The sequence below is a fragment of the Mixophyes fleayi genome, chromosome 1, assembly GCF_038048845.1.
Source record: "Mixophyes fleayi isolate aMixFle1 chromosome 1, aMixFle1.hap1, whole genome shotgun sequence".
In the NCBI taxonomy this organism is placed as follows: Eukaryota; Metazoa; Chordata; class Amphibia; order Anura; family Limnodynastidae; genus Mixophyes; species Mixophyes fleayi.
This window is the reverse complement of record NC_134402.1, coordinates 23,946,391-23,965,325: the sequence shown is the minus strand read 5'-3', so window position 1 is coordinate 23,965,325 and position 18,935 is coordinate 23,946,391. Positions and strand designations below refer to the sequence as shown.

General features: G+C 40.5%; 1 protein-coding gene across 1 annotated transcript; it reads right to left on the bottom strand.

Moving 5' to 3' along the window:
* Nucleotides 1-1,711: 1,711 nt before the first annotated feature.
* Nucleotides 1,712-2,430, bottom strand: LOC142103937 (gamma-crystallin 1-like). Its single transcript, XM_075188342.1, has 2 exons — nt 2,214-2,430; nt 1,712-1,987 (listed from the first exon to the last, which is right to left on the bottom strand). Exons 1-2 carry the CDS (start codon nt 2,388-2,390, stop codon nt 1,712-1,714), a joined length of 453 nt encoding a protein of 150 aa, XP_075044443.1. The 5' UTR covers nt 2,391-2,430.
* Nucleotides 2,431-18,935: the final 16,505 nt, after the last annotated feature.

Sequence of the window (18,935 nt, the reverse complement as noted above, 5' to 3'; positions counted from 1 at the left end):
GATTGATTAAAATGTGTTTTGTGTGATGAGAATTGATGCTGTCATTTCTTCTTACAGCATGGGTTGGAAAATTACTTGCAGACATCAACTTCTGGTAGAGTGTTTCTACAAAGCATGTAACCCTGGTTATGCCGGAAACTTTGGACAGCATATTTTTCATATACCTGAAATTCATCTTTTTGGAACATCTGAACAAAAATGGACTGAGCAGGATTTTGAACTTGTAATATCAGTTGATGATGTATCAACTAGATGATGGGTGAGATGTATCAGGGAATGGAATTCACGTCATGTTGCAGGGCCGTAACGAGGGTGGTGCTGTCGCCCAGGGCGCAAAGCCAAGTGGGCGCAGCAGCCGCCCGCTACCTGCCTTCATACTTTCAGCCCTTAAGTTCCGCTTAAGGGCTGAAGAAGAGAGAGAGGGAGAAATTAAGTAACCAGAGTTTGATGCTTCACTCCTGAACTTAAATGCAAAAATTCAAGAGTGAGGTCATAATCTCCTATAAGATATAATATTCTTGAAATTTTTTGCTAATATTCACTAGGACATAGCAATCATTATCTAAGCTAACTTAAGTACTACGACTTTAACCATACTTAAGAAACACTGCAAATTTCTATTATGTTTAGAATAAATATATACAACACACATGGGGGACAATAATTTTTTATTGAATAATTAAGCATTGCGGCACAACCTATTTAAAAATGTCGTCATCCAAACTAAGAACATCATTGAGGTAGCAACGTGGCTGGCAGTCACTAGCTGCTATTTTAACAGGTGCTATAGTTTAATCATGGACAATTAATTCTTAGATTTCTCTTTTTATAATTCGCTACTAAACATCCAGTAAATAGCAATTTTAAGAGGATTTTTTTAATGTATATCAATAAAGCAATTAAGCATATTTTATATCATTGAGAATTTTCAGTCTTAAAGTACCTTATATATGCAAATTTTCCTTCCATCAGGATAGTCCCAATTGTGGGGGACTGGACCCATCAGTCCACAATTGGAAGGTATTTTCCGCTATTTATTTCTTTACTTGCTGTGCAACCCAGTTAGTGGTGTATGTATTATACAGTATGTGGGTAGAGGAGAAGGATATTCAGGTGTTTAAGGGAAGTTCTACCTATGCCTCTGATGTTGCTGGTCACCCCCTATCATTGGCATGATGCTGCTCACCATAGGTCTTTAATAATATCCTGCACATGTTGCTCTTATTCTGGCCCTGGGCTAGAAGTGTAAAAGTTAGCTCAGATTTAAATATGATTTAATATGTGAACTTTCTAAAGGGCTTTTTGTTAAGGCTACTTGAAGAATGAAATTCAGAAAAAGTGGATAAAACTTTGTTTTGCAATTCTTAACCATTGTGTTAGATGTGTGTTTGAATTAGGGCATTGAATCACCAATGTCAGGTTCATACAAAGTATATTGAGCTAATGAATATGCCATCTTCCTTACCCTGTCCTAATGGAAAGTCTAGATACACAGAAATGAGATTATATCACAGACAGATATACTATACTAATATATAAATGCATGCTTATACTAACATTGCACATTTCTATCTTTAGCAACACAAGGGTTAGTTGGAGAAATAGGCCGATGCAAGGGCTAAAATAAATAAAAACATAAATAAATAAAATATAACAAACGGAATTCAAAATGTTTTATTGAATTAAAAAAACAGACATTTTTTCTGCTGTTTTAATACATATGATGGACACGTCTGAAGGAACCAATTCTGGGGCCTGTGGCGCCCCAATCAGTGTATCTTCTGTATTCTCCAGGTCTCAGGTAAAACTGACGTCCCCTGTAGTTGGGCTCTTCATAGAACATCCAGTACCCATCTTGTATCTGAGCAGAGTGGATATCATTGTAACGGAATCTCTCATTGACATTATGACAATCTTCAGTGAATTCCATCATCTGACCTCTGAAGTCTTCTTTCTCATAGATCCTGACTCTGAATGAACCTTGGTGCTGCCATAATTATTATAATAAAAATGACAATTATATTAATTTTTAAATGTAATCCATTTCAGAAAATAATGCACAGTAAATATATAACACAATTATAAGTGAACTTAATTTTCACACTTTGTCTACTTTTTAAGCACCAAATCAATTAGTTTTGTTCAACAATTTATTAAGTGTTAACATGTCGTTTTTTAAGAGACCTTATGAAATAAAAATGGCTGCTAGTTACCTGTGGGCTTAGACGACAAGACCGAATGGAGTCATTGTAACCCATCCATTGCTGGAATTCAGGGTATTCACCTCTATGGAGGAAGTACTGGTGTCCTCTGTAGTTGGGGTGTTCATACAGGATCCAGTTTCCACTGTCCACACGAATGGAGTTACAGCGTCTAAAATATGAGGACATGTCTGGACATTCAGAGTTGCACTCATAGGAACGACCCTGGAAGTTCCTGTCCTCATAGAAAATGATCTGTGATAAAAACAAATATTATTTTTTTTTTTTAAAAATTGGAAACATTTACATTACATGCATAAAACAAACTCTGTAGAACACAAATTATAAAATCAGACTGTTGTCAGTTCTGTCTAAGATAAATAACTTATTGTAATTGAATGGGAAAATATGTATATGACATTAGGGATATTTTACCTTTCCCATGTTGTTGGTTTAAATGTGTTCTAGTGAACTGTGCATTCAGGGCATGAGGAAAGGGAGGTTTATATACACAATTTTTCTTCTGTAAGCAGAAGTATACTGACTTGTCATTCTATGTGACTATTGTTCTTTTATGCTCGCTGGCATTATTCCAAAGCATTGCTTAGAATGCTAAAAACCATTTAACCTAAACCTTTCACAACCACATGAATGGTCCCGTTTGTTGTGTTTCACGAACACTGCATTTTCATTTATAGAATTTTAAAACCAAAACACATAGTTCTGATCTTGTAGCTTCTACCACTTTCTTGTACACACTGGTCACAATCCTCAATAAGCCATTTTCACATATAGGATATATGAAAATGTGGATCATTTTTATAATTTGAGAAACAATGTTTATAACTAAAATATCTGATTTAGGGGAGCTTAGAAATGTACTCATTTCCATCTCATGATACATTTACATAGCTTAATAAAATTAATCATCGTCTGCATCACAATCACTGTCAGTTAAAGTTTTGTATTTCACTTCCAGATATTTTTCATTTCAGTGACATAGACATAGAACTTCTGCAATGTAGGAGTAATGATAATATCCTGTGGATTGTCTCTGTATGTATTAGTAACATAGCTCCACCATTATATAAAATGTATTGTATTTAGAACGTGGAATTTTGTCATGCGGGGTGTGGGGACATTGCCACTCTTGTGCGAAACATTGTGGAATCAATTGGGGCGAGGAATGTCTGTGCTGGTAAAATGGGATCTTTAGAGGATTGTGATGTTTAAGTGGCTCCAAATTGTCTTGAAGTTTTTCCATTTTTACAACAGGTCAGTAGGTAACATGGAAGCTGAAGTGAGCAAAGAGCAATGCCCATTTAGCTTGTCACCAGATTAAACGCCACGTGGTCTTCAAATACTCAGGGTTTGTGTGATCTTTATATATGGTCAGAATGTGTGATCCTTGAGTAAATGACGCCACTTGCAGAAAACCAACTTGATGGCTAGTAATTCTTTGGCTCCAATACTATAGTGGCAGTTGCTGGTAGGAAGCAATTTGAAAAAAAAGGCACAATTTCGGAAGATCATTTTGTCCCCCCTCTGCGGCTATAGGACAGCTCCCATAGTTGCATCAGATGCATCAACCTTTAAGATCTAGTTGTAGCAGGATGGATGCTGCAGTGAAAGCATATTTAGTTTAACAAAGCCTCCTGAGCAGCTGAGGTTCATTTACAATAAGTGTTCTTATGTGTTATAATGGTTAATGGATTCACAAAGATTGGAAAAGTTTAGTTTGAACTGTCTGTAGAATTTGGCCTTCCTATTGTTGGGTATGAGCTATTATTAATAGCCTTGGTTTTAACTGGAACCATTTCAATACCTTAATAGGTTATTAAATGTCCTAGAAGTCAATTGATTCCTTCCCAAAGACACTTTTCTAGTTCAATATATAGATGTTGTTGCCGAAAGTTCTCGAATACTAACTGGACGTGTCTCCTGTGGGACTGTAAACCTTCAAAGAATATCAAGATTTAATCAAAACGGACAACTACAAATTGATTTAGCAAATTGTTGAATACATAATTGATAAAGTTTTGGAAAAAGTTTGAAGCATTGAAAAGATGCATGGCCATCTTTTCGATTGGGCAGCTGCCCGGGGGCCCCACGTGCATGGGGGCCCCATAGGCAGGGCTCTTAATGAGAATAAATAATCCTGCAAAAGAAATAAACCTGCAAAAAATCCTTCAAGGGTCACTGAGCAAGTACATCTATCTATCTCTATCTCTATATATCTATATCTATATCTGTATCTGTATACATCTATATATCTATATCTATATCTATATCTATATCTATATCTAGGGGCCCCGGTGCACTGCTTTGCTCGGGGGCCCATATTGTTGTTAAGATGGCCCTGAAAAGATAAAAAACCATTACATGGTATTCAAAGTGTTGATACCATGTTCTAAAAGCACTCTTCCTTACTTGACCAATTTAAATGACGCTCTGAGGTTGAGTTTAGTAAATATGGTAGCTGTGAGAACTCTTTCTAGTAACTCTGGGATTAGAGGAACAGAATATTAGTTGTGTTTAGTAATTTTTTTTAGTGCTGTATAGTCAATACAAAGCTGAAGATCTTTTTTCTTAATAAAGAATATAGGAGCTCCTGCAGCGGAGGTGGAATACCAAATATAACCTTTTTTAAGATTTTCATGCAGATATTGTTTTAGGACTATCATTTATGGTTCTGATATCGTAAAGATTTGTCATAAGGATATTTGTGTGCCAGGTAACAAAATAATTATACACTTAAGGCGTAGCTTGTACGCATTACCCATTGGAGTGAAGTGATTGGCACTTCCACAAAACAAGCCGTGGACTGGCAGGTGGCTATAACATACATTTGCAAATGTGTGCAACTAAGACTGCATTTTTATCTACAGTAAAATGGCAGGTCTTTTGCTGGCTATAGCAGTGTGCTGGGGGATCTTTCTGTGTGTTTGTTCCTTTTAGGATAACCCCACCCTTTTAAGTACCTGCTATGAGCCTATAAATTGATTGAGCAACTTCCACTTCTGCATTATTTAAATGCTGTCAGAACCTCTCTTTATTGTACAATATTTTATAGATTCTTGCACTTTTGCCCATGTGTATGCTGCCACTTGTTGTGCTACAAATTTGTGTTTTAAATGGTGTCACTATCTGGAAATATTAATTGTTGCCACATTAGAGAAGAATTCTTATTGCTCCACTGGTAATGGAATAGTAGGCAACTATAATATAATACAATAAACTTAAAAAGTGCTTACATATAATCATAAATTAAGTTTGGGCCACTAATTTATTCATAATATAACATGGCCCCAGTAATCAAATTAACGATTTTTTTTACCTGCCTAATATAAAAATCATCAAAGGCTCTTGACGAGCCGAAACGCGTTGGGTGATGGGATATGTGTGACGTCAGATGCTGCTGATACTGAACAGCGGGGATTTCCTTCCATTATCGGACTCTGGTGTATTTCTGCTGTGGAACGGTGATCGTTAGTGTGAGCTTCCCGGGAATTTGCTCAACTTTGAACATGCTTCTAACCAACCTGAGGACGGTAAGGGTCCATCTATTCCCCAATGTCAGGATCCGCCTGACGCTGCCGCTATTTTGGTTTTAATTTGGTTGTATCGTTTTTTGTAATAAATGTTTTATATATATGGCTTTACACTATGAAGTTCTTTTTCTCTTCTGGGATCTTTTTATGAACGAGTGGGAATACATGTTGGAGGATCTTTTTATGGAAGGAGCGATATTCATATTATAGGCTTGTGGTCATACACCTTTAGGTGAGTGTGTACCCCTGCTTTAACCCTCTAATCCATATGGTGATCCAGTCTTGTTATTCTATACACGGAGATTATAAGGGTGTTTTTTGTCCCTTTGACTCCTGTTTACATTTTTTGTACTATGTCTTGTCCTCTTTTTTCTCTTGTATGTCTGACCTATGAGGATTGATGAAGCTCTGTGGTTTATCAGAAGACTCATTTGTTATTTGGATATTAGGACTTTTTGAACTTTTTTTGAACTTTTGGACTTTATTGTATCTCCTGACTGGCGCCTGCCTGCAATTATCTGGTTCTATAAAAATCATGATTACCCTCAAAATTAAAACTTGTATTGTGCCTTTCGTTATGTTATTATTAACCAACAGTGGAAGGCTGTTTGCTAATCTCACCTATCCAAAGCAGCGTGTTGATTCTGGAAATTTTCACAGCAATGTTGGGCGAGTTTGCAAAATCACAGCTTCATACATATGACAAATGTAATGTTAGAAAGACCAAAAGTAAAGATGGCGATTTGCATAGTGTCAATTTTGGGTATATAACTTTACTTGTGAATTACTCATGATTTTACTCGTGGGCAGCACGGTGGCTTAGTGGTTAGCACTTCTGCTTTACAGCACTGGGGTTATGAGTTCAATTCCCAACCATGGCCTTATCTGTGAGGTGTTTGTATGTTCTCCCCGTGTTTGTGTGGGTTTCCTCCAGGTGCTCCGGTTTCCTCCCACACTCCAAAAACATACTGGTAGGTTAATTGGCTGCTAACAAATTAACCCTAGTCTGTGTGTCTGTCTGTGTGGGTGTGTTAGGGAATGTAGACTGTAAGCCCCAATGGGGCAGGGACTGATTTAAGAGAGTTCTCTGTACAGCGCTGCGGAAGTAGTGGCGCTATATAAATAAATGGTGATGATGATGATGATTTACTATCAACTCAGACTTTCATACATCGGCAGCTTCAAACTCACCCAAGAAAATCTCTGAAAAAAGATGCATTTTGTCTTAGATGTTACTGGATTTTACTCATATCTAGGGATTGTTGTTTTAATCATAGAGACATTTTGATTGACTCAAGAAATAGATAAAACTAGCTGAAGTATCCGATGCTGCTTTTTTTAAGTTATCCTTCTATTTTCTTACAGTACAAATTATATTGCCAAATGAACTCCACCTTGCTATTTCTTTTTTTTGTCTTATCCTTACCTATATCATCTTCTTCTCTATTATCTTTATGTTTATTACTGGCTGAAATATACGGCGTTGCAAGGGTTTACATTTTCAAGTTATTAAGTTAACAATGAGTTGGATGCAACTGTCAACATTTTAAAACTAATTAGCAGCTTAGAAGCTCTTCCAATACACCCATTAGGAGCTGTCCAGTGTCCTGTTTGTTTTTATATTAAATGTCATCCAAATCCATCCAGAGCACGCTCTCCGGGTCAAAGTTTTACCTAACGGAGGGTCAACTGGGACCTCAATCCCTGGTATGTTTCCTGGGATCCAATTTTACCAGCATGTTAAGTTTTCATTCAAATCCATCCAGTAGAATGCTCAGAACAGGCTCCCCGGGTCAAAGTTCTGGCCAGCGTACACCAACGGCGGTCAGACTGGGACCCTAACCCCCTGAAAACCTGGCCAGGATCCAAATGGACTGCCTCTCATTGGTTTTTAATCCCAATCAGTGCAGGGGTTGTCCGAATGAATAATCGGAAAAAACTGTCAAGAGCCGCAGAGATCGTGACTCGCCTCCCTTGTGTCCCGGCTGTCATAGTAACAGCTGGGACGTCACTAGGCACAGACCAGGATGCTCTCAGCACAAACGCAGCGCAACGGCAATTACATTGCTGGGCGCATGCGGAAATACTAGCAATTAGTGCTCAGCCTCCTCGGGCGGTAGGAGGAGGGCTGAGCTAATTAATTAGGTGGCCAATGGTAGCTAATTATTACAGTACCACTCCTGCTCCTTGATTGGTGTCCTTCTGTATTTTAGGTAGGGAGGGCTTAGCCTCCCTGCCAGTTATAGTTTCTGGACCCCTATTTACTAACCTGCTCCCTGTTTCTGAGCTCTCTGTTGCTGTTAGGATTAATTACTTGTTGTGACCATTGGCTTGGATTTGTACTCTGTTGAACTTCCAGTTGCCCTGACCTTTTGGACTTGTTTCCTGGACATTCCTGTTTGCCTCCAGCCCTGACCCATCTGTCCTTGACTATCCTGTCTGCTACGGACCCTTGACCCTGGCCTGTCTACTGAATACTCGCTATCATCCGGATTAGCTCCTCCTACCTATCCGCTGTGGTGTTGCTGATAAACTTGCACTACACAGAGTTAAGACCTGGGGGCATCCAAGTACCTGTTAGTGTATCTATCTCTACGGGAAAAGCGGCTGCTATAGGTGAAGACCTCTACCGCTAGTTCTGTAAGTTTATGACCATGCCGCGAGCATAACAAAAAAACCAAACCAAATCCATAGAGTGGAAGGCTCAGTACAGGCTCCCAGGGTCAAAGCTCTGCCCAGCATACACCAATGGGAGGTCTGACTGGGACCTCAACCCCCTGCTATGTCTTCTGGGATCCAATGTTACCAGTCTGTGAAGTTTTTTTCCAAATCCATCCATTGGAAGCTCAAAACAGGCTCCCCGGATAATTGTGCTGCCAAGTGTACACCAACGGGAAGTTGGGCCGAGTTCCTAACCCTCTTAAAACCAGGCCAGGATCCAAATGGACCTCGTCACTTTGGATTCATTCTAATCGGTGCAGGGGTGTCCAAATGCAAACAAACCAAATCCATCCAGTGAGGGGCCCACAACATTCTGCTGAGATCAATGTTCTGGCAACATACACCAACGAAAGGTCAGACTGAGACCTACACACCCTTGTATGTCTTCTGGGATCCAATATTAAAAGTATTTTGAAATTCTTGTCCAAATCCATCCAGTGGAGGTCTCAGAACAGGCTCTGTGGTTTAATGTTTTGGCCAGTGTTTACCAGAAGTAGGTCCTTCCAGTTCTCTATACCCATTAAAATCTGGCAGGGATCCATCTGGACCACCTCACATTGGTTTCATCCGAATCCGTGCAAAGGTGTCGAAGATATTCGCCTACAAACAAACAAGCAAACTTCTTCTTTTACATTTATTGATATAGATGTTTTCCAAATCCATTCAGTAGAAGGTTAAGAAAAAGCTCCCTGAGTCAAAGTTCTGCATAGTGTTCACCAACTGGAGGTCCAACATGGAACCTAACCCCATTAAAACCTGGCAAGGATTCTACTGGACCACCTCACATTGGTTTCTTACTTATCAGTGAAGGAGTGTTCAAGATATTCGCCAACAAAGAAACAAACTTCTTATTTCATATATATAAATGTTTTCCAATTCTATTTAGTGGAAGGCATAGAACAGCCTCCCTAGGTCGAAGTTCTTGCCAGAATACACCAACGGGAAGTCTTACCGGGACCTCAACCCCCTAGTATGTATTTTGGGATCCAATGTTACCAGTCTGTGAAGATATCATCCAAATCAATCCAGTGGAAGCCTAAGAACAGGCTCCCCGGGTCAAAATTCTGCCCAGCGTACACTAATTGGAGGTCGGGCCAGCACCCTAACCTCCACTAAAACCTGGCCAGGATCCAAATAGACTGCCTTGCAAAGGTTTCATCCAATTAATGCAGGGGTGTCAGAATGCATAACCGGACAAACAAACAAACCAAATCCATCCAGTGGAAAGCTCAGTACAGGCTCCCAGGGTCAAAGCTCTGCCCAGCGTATTCTAACGGGAGGTTTGACTAGGACCTCATACACCTGCTATGTCTTCTAGGATCCAATGTTACCAGTCCTTGAAATTTTCAGTCAAATACATCCAGTGGAAGCTCAGAACAGGCTCCCTGGGTCACCGCTCTGCCTAGAGTACACCAGCGGAAGGTCCGACCGTGACTTTAACCCCCTTAAAACCTGGCCAGGATTCAACTGGACCACTTTGCATTTGTTTCAGTTAAATTGGTATAGGGGAGTCCCAATGCATAACTGGACAAACAAACAAACCAAATCCATCTAGTAGAAGGCCTAGAACAGGCTCCCTGGGTAACAGTTATGGCCAACATATACCAACTGAGAGGTCCAACTGGAAGCCCAACCCCCTTATAACCTGCCCAGGATCCAAATGGACCATCTCGCGTTGGTTTCATCCCATAGGTGCAGGGGAGTGCCAATGAATAACCGGACAGACAAACAAATCAAATCTATCCAGTGGAAGGCCCAGAACAGGCTCCATGGGTCAAAGTTCTGGCCAGTATACACCACCAGGATATCTGACTGGGACCTCAACCTCCTGGTATATCTTTTGGGATCCAATGATACCAGTTAGTGAAGTCTTCGTCCAAATCCATCCAGTGGAAGGTTCTGAACAGGCCTTTCAGTACAAAGTTCTGCAGAGCGTACACGAATGGGAGGTCTAACTGGTACTCTAATCCCCTTAAAATCTTCTCAGGATCCAACTGGACCACTTCGCATTGGTTTCATCCCAATCTGTGCAGTGGTGTCCGAATGCAAAAAAAACCAAATCCATCCATTGGAGGACCCAGAACAGGTTCCCTGGCTCCAAGATCTGGCCAGCATCCACCAATGGGAGATCCTACTGAGACCTTCACCCCCTAGTATATCTTCAGGGATCCAATATTAAAAGTCTTTTGAGATTTTCGTCCAAATTTATCCAGTGGAATGCTCAGAACAGGCTCCACGTGTCAAATTTCTGTCCAGCGCACACCAATTGGAGGTCCGCCTGCATCCCTAAATGCCTTAAAATCTGACCGGTATCCCACTGGACCACCTTGCATTGGTTTCATCCGAATCGGTGCAGGAGTGTCGAACACTTTCACCTAGAACCAAGCAAACGTACAAACTTCTTTTATTTATATAGATATAGATTTATGTTCTCATTGCAACAATGAAGACCATATAATGAATTATGTGATTGTGAGTAATAATGGTGTTTCTAAGTTGTTTTAAAAATTAATTATTTTAAAGAAAAGTGCATTCTAAATTTAAAGAAACTGTTGAAATTAAATATATAAATCTTTTCTGTCTTCAAAATAATGCAAAATTAAGAAAAAAATCTGTTTGGTAATATTTTATATTTTGGTTTATTGTTTTTAAAAGCAATACAGTTTAATCACATACAGTATTAGTTGCAGTGTAAATATGTAATCTTTAAAAATGATTAAATATTGTTATGATATTTATTCATAGGGTAGGTTTTGTACCATGGGTGATTTATTAGGAATACAGCAGAGATTTTATGTGTCCTACCATTTTAAACTGTTGGAATGGTAGAGTACAAAATTAAATATTTAATAACAGAAAGATAAAAATAATACTGGAAAATTGTATACTAATTGAGAGAGTTCATTTGTCATTTGTAATGACTATAGGCAGTACTGTATTGTTAGTTGCAAGCAGTGACTTGTGACTGTGTTGTCCCCAATTGTAAAGCACTATGGAATTTGCTGGCGTTATATAAATAAATGATGATGATGATGATAGTAAAGCAAGTGGGAAACAAAAGAAAATTTTGTTAAATTATAAAAACTGTACAGATTGATTAAAACGTGTTTTTTGTGATAAGAATTGATGATGTCATTTCTTCTTACAGCATGGGTTGGAAAATCACTAGCAGACATTAACTTCTGGTAGAGTGTTTCTTCAAAGCATGTAACCCTGGATATGCCGGAAACTTTGGACAGCGTATTGCTCATATACCTGATATTCATCTTTTTGGAACACCTAAACAAAAATGGACTGAGCAGAATTTTTGAATTTGGAGCATCAGCTGATAATGCATCAACGAGATGGCGAGTTACATGTATCAGTGAATGGAAATTCTTAAGAGACTTATGAGGTTCCAAAAATGATGACCGGGGACAGATGCCAAATATGTAGGGAAACTGATGCCTTGGTATATAGCAATGTTGATGTTATTAGTGTATTTATTTTTTCCTAATTACATAAATGGTTTGAAATTAATTGGCTAAAAATGGCTAAACAATACTGATAGTTTAACTAATGTTACAATATTAGGAGTGTGCCTGTTCCTACAGAAGGAACCTGCATCACCTAGTGGCCAGATTATAGATTCACTTCTGTGTCTTGCTTCCACTCTCAGTACTGAACTCTGGTTCTCTACTTGAATATCTCCCTGTAACTGCCCCGGGATCCTCAGTGCCCTACAATAGTACCACCAGGTCCCGGTTCAGAGTGCAGAGGCAAGATCCAAAGACAGGGATAACAAGTTGAGGGCAGAGGAGAGCAGTAAACTGAGATGGAGTCATTAGTATTAGCTATGGTCAAGGCTGGAAGAAAGGTGGGACATGGGAGCCCTAGAATCTGTATGGCCGAGAGACGAGATACTATGCACCTGTGGTTGCCGTGGAAGTCCTGTATAGCTGGGAAGCCCCTAGAATCATGATGACCGAGAGGTGAAATGTTCTGCAACTGCGGATGCCATGAAAATTCTGTGGAACTGGAAAACCCCTTAGGATGTAAGCTCGTATGAGCAGGGCCCCTCTCCCCTCCTGTCTCCACACCTGTTCTTCCGCTCCGTCTTTACAGTATTTGCCTGCCTGGAGTTTCTGAAGTTCTGGTACTTGTGTTTATTGTTCTGTATTGTTTTACCCTGTACAGTGTACTGTTTGTGCCGTGGACGGCGCTGCGGAAACCTTGTGGCGCCTAACAAATAAACGATAATAATAATATTAATAATAATAGAATCAGAATGAACGAGAGGTGAGATGTTCTGCATCTGCGGTTGTCGTGGAAGTCCTGTGGAGCTGGGAAGCCCCTAGAATCAGAATGAACGAGAGGTGAGATATTCTGCAACTAGTCTGTAGTGGGGTGAAGTGTCAGAGCGTCAAGTGCAGACTAATAGCGACATCTTCCGGCATACAGTCAGGAAACAGTGAAGATGAATGCAAGAATAACACAGAACCGGATATTGCAAACTAGCATAGAGAAACTGGAGCCAACTCCTGGCAGCGACTGCTCAATAGGAGAGACCTGAAGATCTAGCATCATTTGCCTGCAGGAGGTGCCTTTTATAGTAGTGCAGGCCATCTGATTGGCCAGACAGTTTGAATGGTGAAGAGGATGGGTCCGTGCATGTTCAAAACCCGGCAAAATGGTGACCAAACAGGAGAGCTGCGGTGTCCATCCAAAGAGATGCCGCCGGCGATGACCAAATAAGTGACGGTGGGGGTGCCAGTCTGTGATCAGCAGGTCTGAGTCGTGACACTTGATGTGAATTTTCCCAAAGCTTCTAACACTGGAAATCTATCACTGAGACATGATTGACACTTATGTGCACTGTCCCTTAATGTACATACTCTGCTACCATAAGAGTAGTAGATAGGTAGCACTGACAATTCTTATCTGCATTAGACAGCTATGTGCAAGGTGATGGGACCAGGATCAGATTAATAATGAGCTACAGCTACAGGTTACCTCTCACAAATAGGCCCAAGGGTGCATCAGGGCCCCGATCAGGTCCACCTTCTGGTGGGTGTCCCTTTCAAGAGACAATTTATTATGTGTCTGATCAATCCCCGATCCTGGCTCCCTGGAACAGCAAAGTTTCTTTAGTAAGGTTGATTCTCAGAGACCGGTGCTCACTGTGCCCTATGCTGTAAGCAGCAGATCAGGGTGAGAATTGTGCCCTGAGGACAGTGAGTTCAGTGTATGTCATTTGAGTGCAAACAGCATTTCATGTGTAACATTTTGGTATATAAGAATCAGCTCTGTGCCTGTTGGTGTCATGTTCTACTTTTTAGGATTGTCTCTTTTGAAACTTACAATCTACCACTGTAGAAAGGTATCAGTGAACAGTGTAAGTATATTAGTGAGCCTCTGGAAACATTGGGTGGATGTTAGTAAGGATTAAAAATGCTTTGTCTGGCTATTGGTGAGCAAGTAAATGAGCATTGTGTATGTATATTTTTGATTAATAATTGTGCAATGTGTGTGAGCCTTAGCAATCAGATGGTGTATTGCTATTAGCCACCAGTAGAAGTATATTGTGTATAAATACTAATTAATAATAAACATTTATTGCAGATGGGTACAGTGAACAGTATAGAAATAAAATAGATAGGGGACAGACCGTGCTTCCCATATAGTGTAAATGCAGCCTCTAGGTAATAAAGTGGTAAGGGGAGGGATCCTACCCCTAAATGGAGTAACAAAAGGGAAGAATTGCCTGGCACGAAAATAACAGAAGGTGTAATTCAGTACAAAAAACATTTATTAATAATATACATAAGATCCAATGCTGGTCCGAACCAGCAGAAAAAAATGATCTAGAGCAGTGGTTCCCAAACTGTGCACCTAGGCTCCCTGGGGTGCCTTGGAGATCTCACAGGGGTGCCTTAGCCAGGGCCAGTGGTAAGCAAGGCGGGGGACTACTTGGTAATTATTTTGGCTTAAGGGTGCCTTGAAAAATTTTTGGAGACCCTAAGGGTGCCTTGAACTGAAATAGTTTGGAATCCACTGATCTAGAGGATAGTTCACAGTCCCAATAAGGAAAGGGAAAAAATGCTAATAAAAATGTAAAAGGGGTATGTATGAGTGAAAAACACACAGTCAGCAGAAAAAGGATTAAATAATCCAAAATATAGGAAAAATACCAAACAAAGAAAAAAGGGGAGGTATCCAAAGAGTCCAATAGGAATGTCCAGAACTGCAGAAAACATAGTCCAATAAACACAGAAAAAAAACAGAAAAAAGGGATTCTGGAAGGTGGGGCGCATGCGCGAATACTTCCAGGACGCATAGGACCCAACACAGGTACCTGTCTTCATTTCTTACATCCAGCTGGATATTAGAGGACGGAGTAGACGTACTCCTTCTCCTCCCCCACGCTATCGGACTCGGACTCTGCAGTTGCTGCTTGATATCAGCACTACCTACAACAGTGAGTGACTTTGCCTCTCTTTTTTACCTTTTTTCTGTTTTTTTCTGGAGAAAAACATAGATCAAAAGTGGCAATGTTTACACTCCTTTGCAATCGTGAGCAGTCCAGCACATGTGTCCAGTAAACATCTCCCTCTACCTCACTACCGCTTACCCTACCTCTCAATGTCTCAGTGAAGTCAGGAGATGATATGTCCAGGTTGTTCCTCCGGAGCTTTACAGCGCACATGTCTCCTGTATGTTTCCGACGATGTTAGTGCAGCTTCTCTCGGCGGTGGTTCCTGTTACTATGATGTGCTGGATAGGTCAAAAAGATGCAGTCAGTTCAGCGCATTTCATCCACTGGGAACTTTGTAAAGAATACTGCTGCATTATTAGAAGGGCTTTTTATTCATTCCTCTTAATTGTTTAATTGCTTGATTGAAATAACTATTAAACTTGTGGAGATAAAATTCAAATGGTAATGTTGTCAGATATCTGACACAAACCACTGAAAAATGAAATATATAGTTATAAAAAAGAGGAAAAAAGGTAAAAAAGATAAAAAAGAGAAATATAAAAAAGAGAAATATAAAAAAAGAGAAATATATTTAAGTAAAAAACTCAGAGTATCAACATACAGACCTCAAACTAAACAGTAAATTCTATCCATCATTTGTGAAAGGCTCCTGTATAGACACATTCCAGAAGCTGGTAGAAAAGGATGTGGAATTACTACCAGATAAAATAAAGTCTAAACAAAATCTGTCACAGGGCGAAAGGCTAGCCATGGAACAACTTAAAAAGAACACAAGTATAATGCCACAACACCAGGGTTGGAACCATAGTTCTCTAGATACCTGGCAATCTAGGTTAACATGTGACACAGGTAAGGAGGCAAGAAAGAGATAATTACCCCTTTATTTAAAAAAGTGTACACACTAAGTAAAATACAACAGTGCTCAAGAAAAAGGAAATGTGTTCCCTCATCAAATATAACAGAAAATTATTTCAGAAAATCATCACTGCAAGTAAAAAATCCCAAGCAGGTTACCTCCCAGCACAGAATTGTAGCAGGCACAAATTTTCAGTTGTTAAATTCACAGACGACAATCCAAGTGGGCCAGGGGTTCTGAGCCATAAGGTGGGTCCATGAATCTTGATTATCACAGCCACTCGGCCATCTGTCCACCAGCTTAGTGTGACCTTGGGTATTAGTCTCCCTACTGGTGTAAGCTCACCAACTCCCTAGAATCTGCGTGTGTCTCCCGTTGGAGTAGTACCAGAATTAAGCTTAGAGGTTCAATGTCTGATCTGTCTGAAGAAGTTCCTGCTTCCAGCAATCCTTTCTGGCACTGATAGCATGTGGTTACTGTATATTAACACAAGTCCTTTCTCTTCGAAGATTCTCCAACAACAACCCCCTGCCTTCTGGGAGTCCCTTTTTGTCTCTTCCCCAAAGTCACCCGGTCCTTGTCTCTTCCCTAAATTAACCTCCCTGGCCATGGTCCCTTTTTATTGGTTGTGTGTAGAGTCTAGGTTGTACCAGCGGTGGAGGTAGAACATGACATTGGTCATAGCAGGTGTCAACCACCTGCTGTTTCTGTTCCATCCAGTCTCAGTTGGGGAGGTACTGGAACACTGGAAAGTAAAGAAGCAGAATCTACATCCTGATTGTAGATAGAGTCCTGACCCTCCTGTTTTTAAACCCTCCCACTCTATTTTCTATGTCACTGGGTCCAAAGCTGTTTCACACATCCTGTGAGCTGCCTCCCCCCTCCCTCTCTGGAATCCACAATAATACTGGATCTGGCCACCAGGTGGCATTTAATAGCTGAGTAGGATGCTGTTGTTCAATTGGTGCACTGAGTGACAGTCCGGGCTGACCCGATTTTCTCACTGTGATGCTCAGTCTTCTCTCATATATCTATCCCTAGTGTGAGCAGAATATTATGCAGAGATGTATAATACCTGGTTTGTCTTACTTACAATACATGCATGTTGTTTCTGCTTGAGGATGTAATTTGCAGTCAGTGGCGGGCTGGGCCGTGGGGCAGGGGGGCATGAGCCCCCCGGGCCGGTCATCCATGTTACATTTTGGGCCGCCTAGTCAGTAGGGGGGCGCCCGTCTGCCCGTAACTACTATACTAACTATTGAAAGAGAGCCGGGGCATCGGCTCTCTCTCACTGCAGCGTCCTGACGTGAAAAAAGAAGTCAGGACGCTGCAGTGAGAGAGAGCCGATGCGCCGGCTCTTTTTCAATAGTTAGTATAGTAGTTTAGGGGCGGCCCAGAACACAGGAGCTGCTTTGACGTGAGGAGCCAGCTTGGATGCAGGAAGAAGGAGGAGAAAAAAACTCTAGAGAGCTCAGGTAAGTAAATTACAGTGGGATGGTGAGAAGGGGAAGGGGGAGCTGATGAAAAGGGAGAGCTCATGAGAAAGGGGAGCTAGAGACTTGAGGGGTCTGTTGAGAAGGGAGGGCTGATGAAAAGGGGGGCTGATGAGAAGGGGTGGCTGGATACTAGACGGGTCTGATGAGAAGACGGGGCTGATGAGAAGGGGGGGTTGGAGACTAGAGGGGGTTGATGAGAAGGGGGGCTGATGAGAAAGGGGGACTGGAGACTAGAAGGGGCTGATGAGAAGACAAGGCTGATGAGAAGGGGGGCAGGAGACAAGAAGGGGCTGATGAGAAGAGGAGGCTGGAGATTTCAGAGGGCAGGAAGGTGGAGAGAAGGGAGGATTTTTTTATAGTATGATACATACTATAAAGACATAAGTAATATAAAAAATAAATCAGTAAAATTATAATTTGCAAAAATAATCTCTATTAAAAGTTGTAACCTGTAATTTGATTGTGGGGCTGGTGGGGAAATAGACATGTGTATTACATGGGAATGTTAATAATTTAATGTCGGGGATAGTGAGGGGTTAAATCGGTCTGTTTGTTAAATGTAGAGGTTATCAATTTAATGTCTGGGCTGATGGGGGGGGTTATGTTTGTTTATTAAATGGGAATGTTATTAAATGTTATTAATTTATTATGTTGGATTGATTGGGGAGAAGGAGGTTTTTAATTTAATGTTGGCTGGTTAGGGGGAAGAAGGCGTAATTATTAAACATGGGTTAATTTGTTGTCGGGGCTATATGGAGGAAAATAGACATTACACTTAAATGTTATTAATTTAATTCTGGAGCTGATTGGGTGGAAGTAGGCCTGTTTATTAAACAGAAAAAGCTACTAATTTAATGTCTGCCTGTTTGAGGGGAGGGTGGCCTAGATTCTTCACTCACTGCTCAACTTTTCAAAAGGTGAATAATAACTATCTCTTATCCAAACAGGACCCCAACATTCCAGGATCCAGCTAAGCAGCAACGGAGCATAAGACCAGCAAGCAGAAGACACCGGTGATGCGTAACCACTGAAAGGAAGCATCAAATCCCACAAAGGTATGTTGTGGAGGGAGAGAACCTAGTGATCCAGTGGCAAACTCGGTGTAGGAGACTATGCAGTCCGTGCATAGTCAGCAGCATCATGTAATACTTTATATGGCCGTGTCATCCATTGACAGATTATTGTACTACAAGCTGTATATTCTGTCAATGGGTGATGCGGCTGAATCCATCAATATGTGATGGCCACTTATGCGCGGACTGCATAGACTGCCTACACCTTGTTTCTCAAATGACAGTGTACAGTGCTACTCCCCTAGACTACAGGAGCCTTGCAGCAACAAATGACTGTATGAGTGTGATTGCCACAGTATTGATATTCCCAGGGTGTCAGAATATAATCCATTATAATCAGACAGGTATGTGAAAAAGGGAAGGAACATAAACAATAAATAACATAGAATATAAAGGGAGGTTTGTTTTTTGTTGCATTATTTATTTTCATTATTTAAGATTAACATTTATAATAATAAAAGTACCGCTGGATTAAGCAACACTAAAATAACCTCTTTTTTATATTGATAAATATATATTATAGTGAAAACAACCCTTTTAGGATAGGCCGCTACTTATGGGC

Coding starts and splice junctions, on each gene's coding strand:
- LOC142103937 (XM_075188342.1), bottom strand. CDS start 2,390: ATGTCCTCATATTTTAGACGCTGTAACTCCATTCGTGTGGACAGTGGA. Junction 1,988..2,213: donor CTTGTCGTCTAAGCCCACAG/GTAACTAGCAGC, acceptor TAATTATGGCAG/CACCAAGGTTCATTCAGAGT.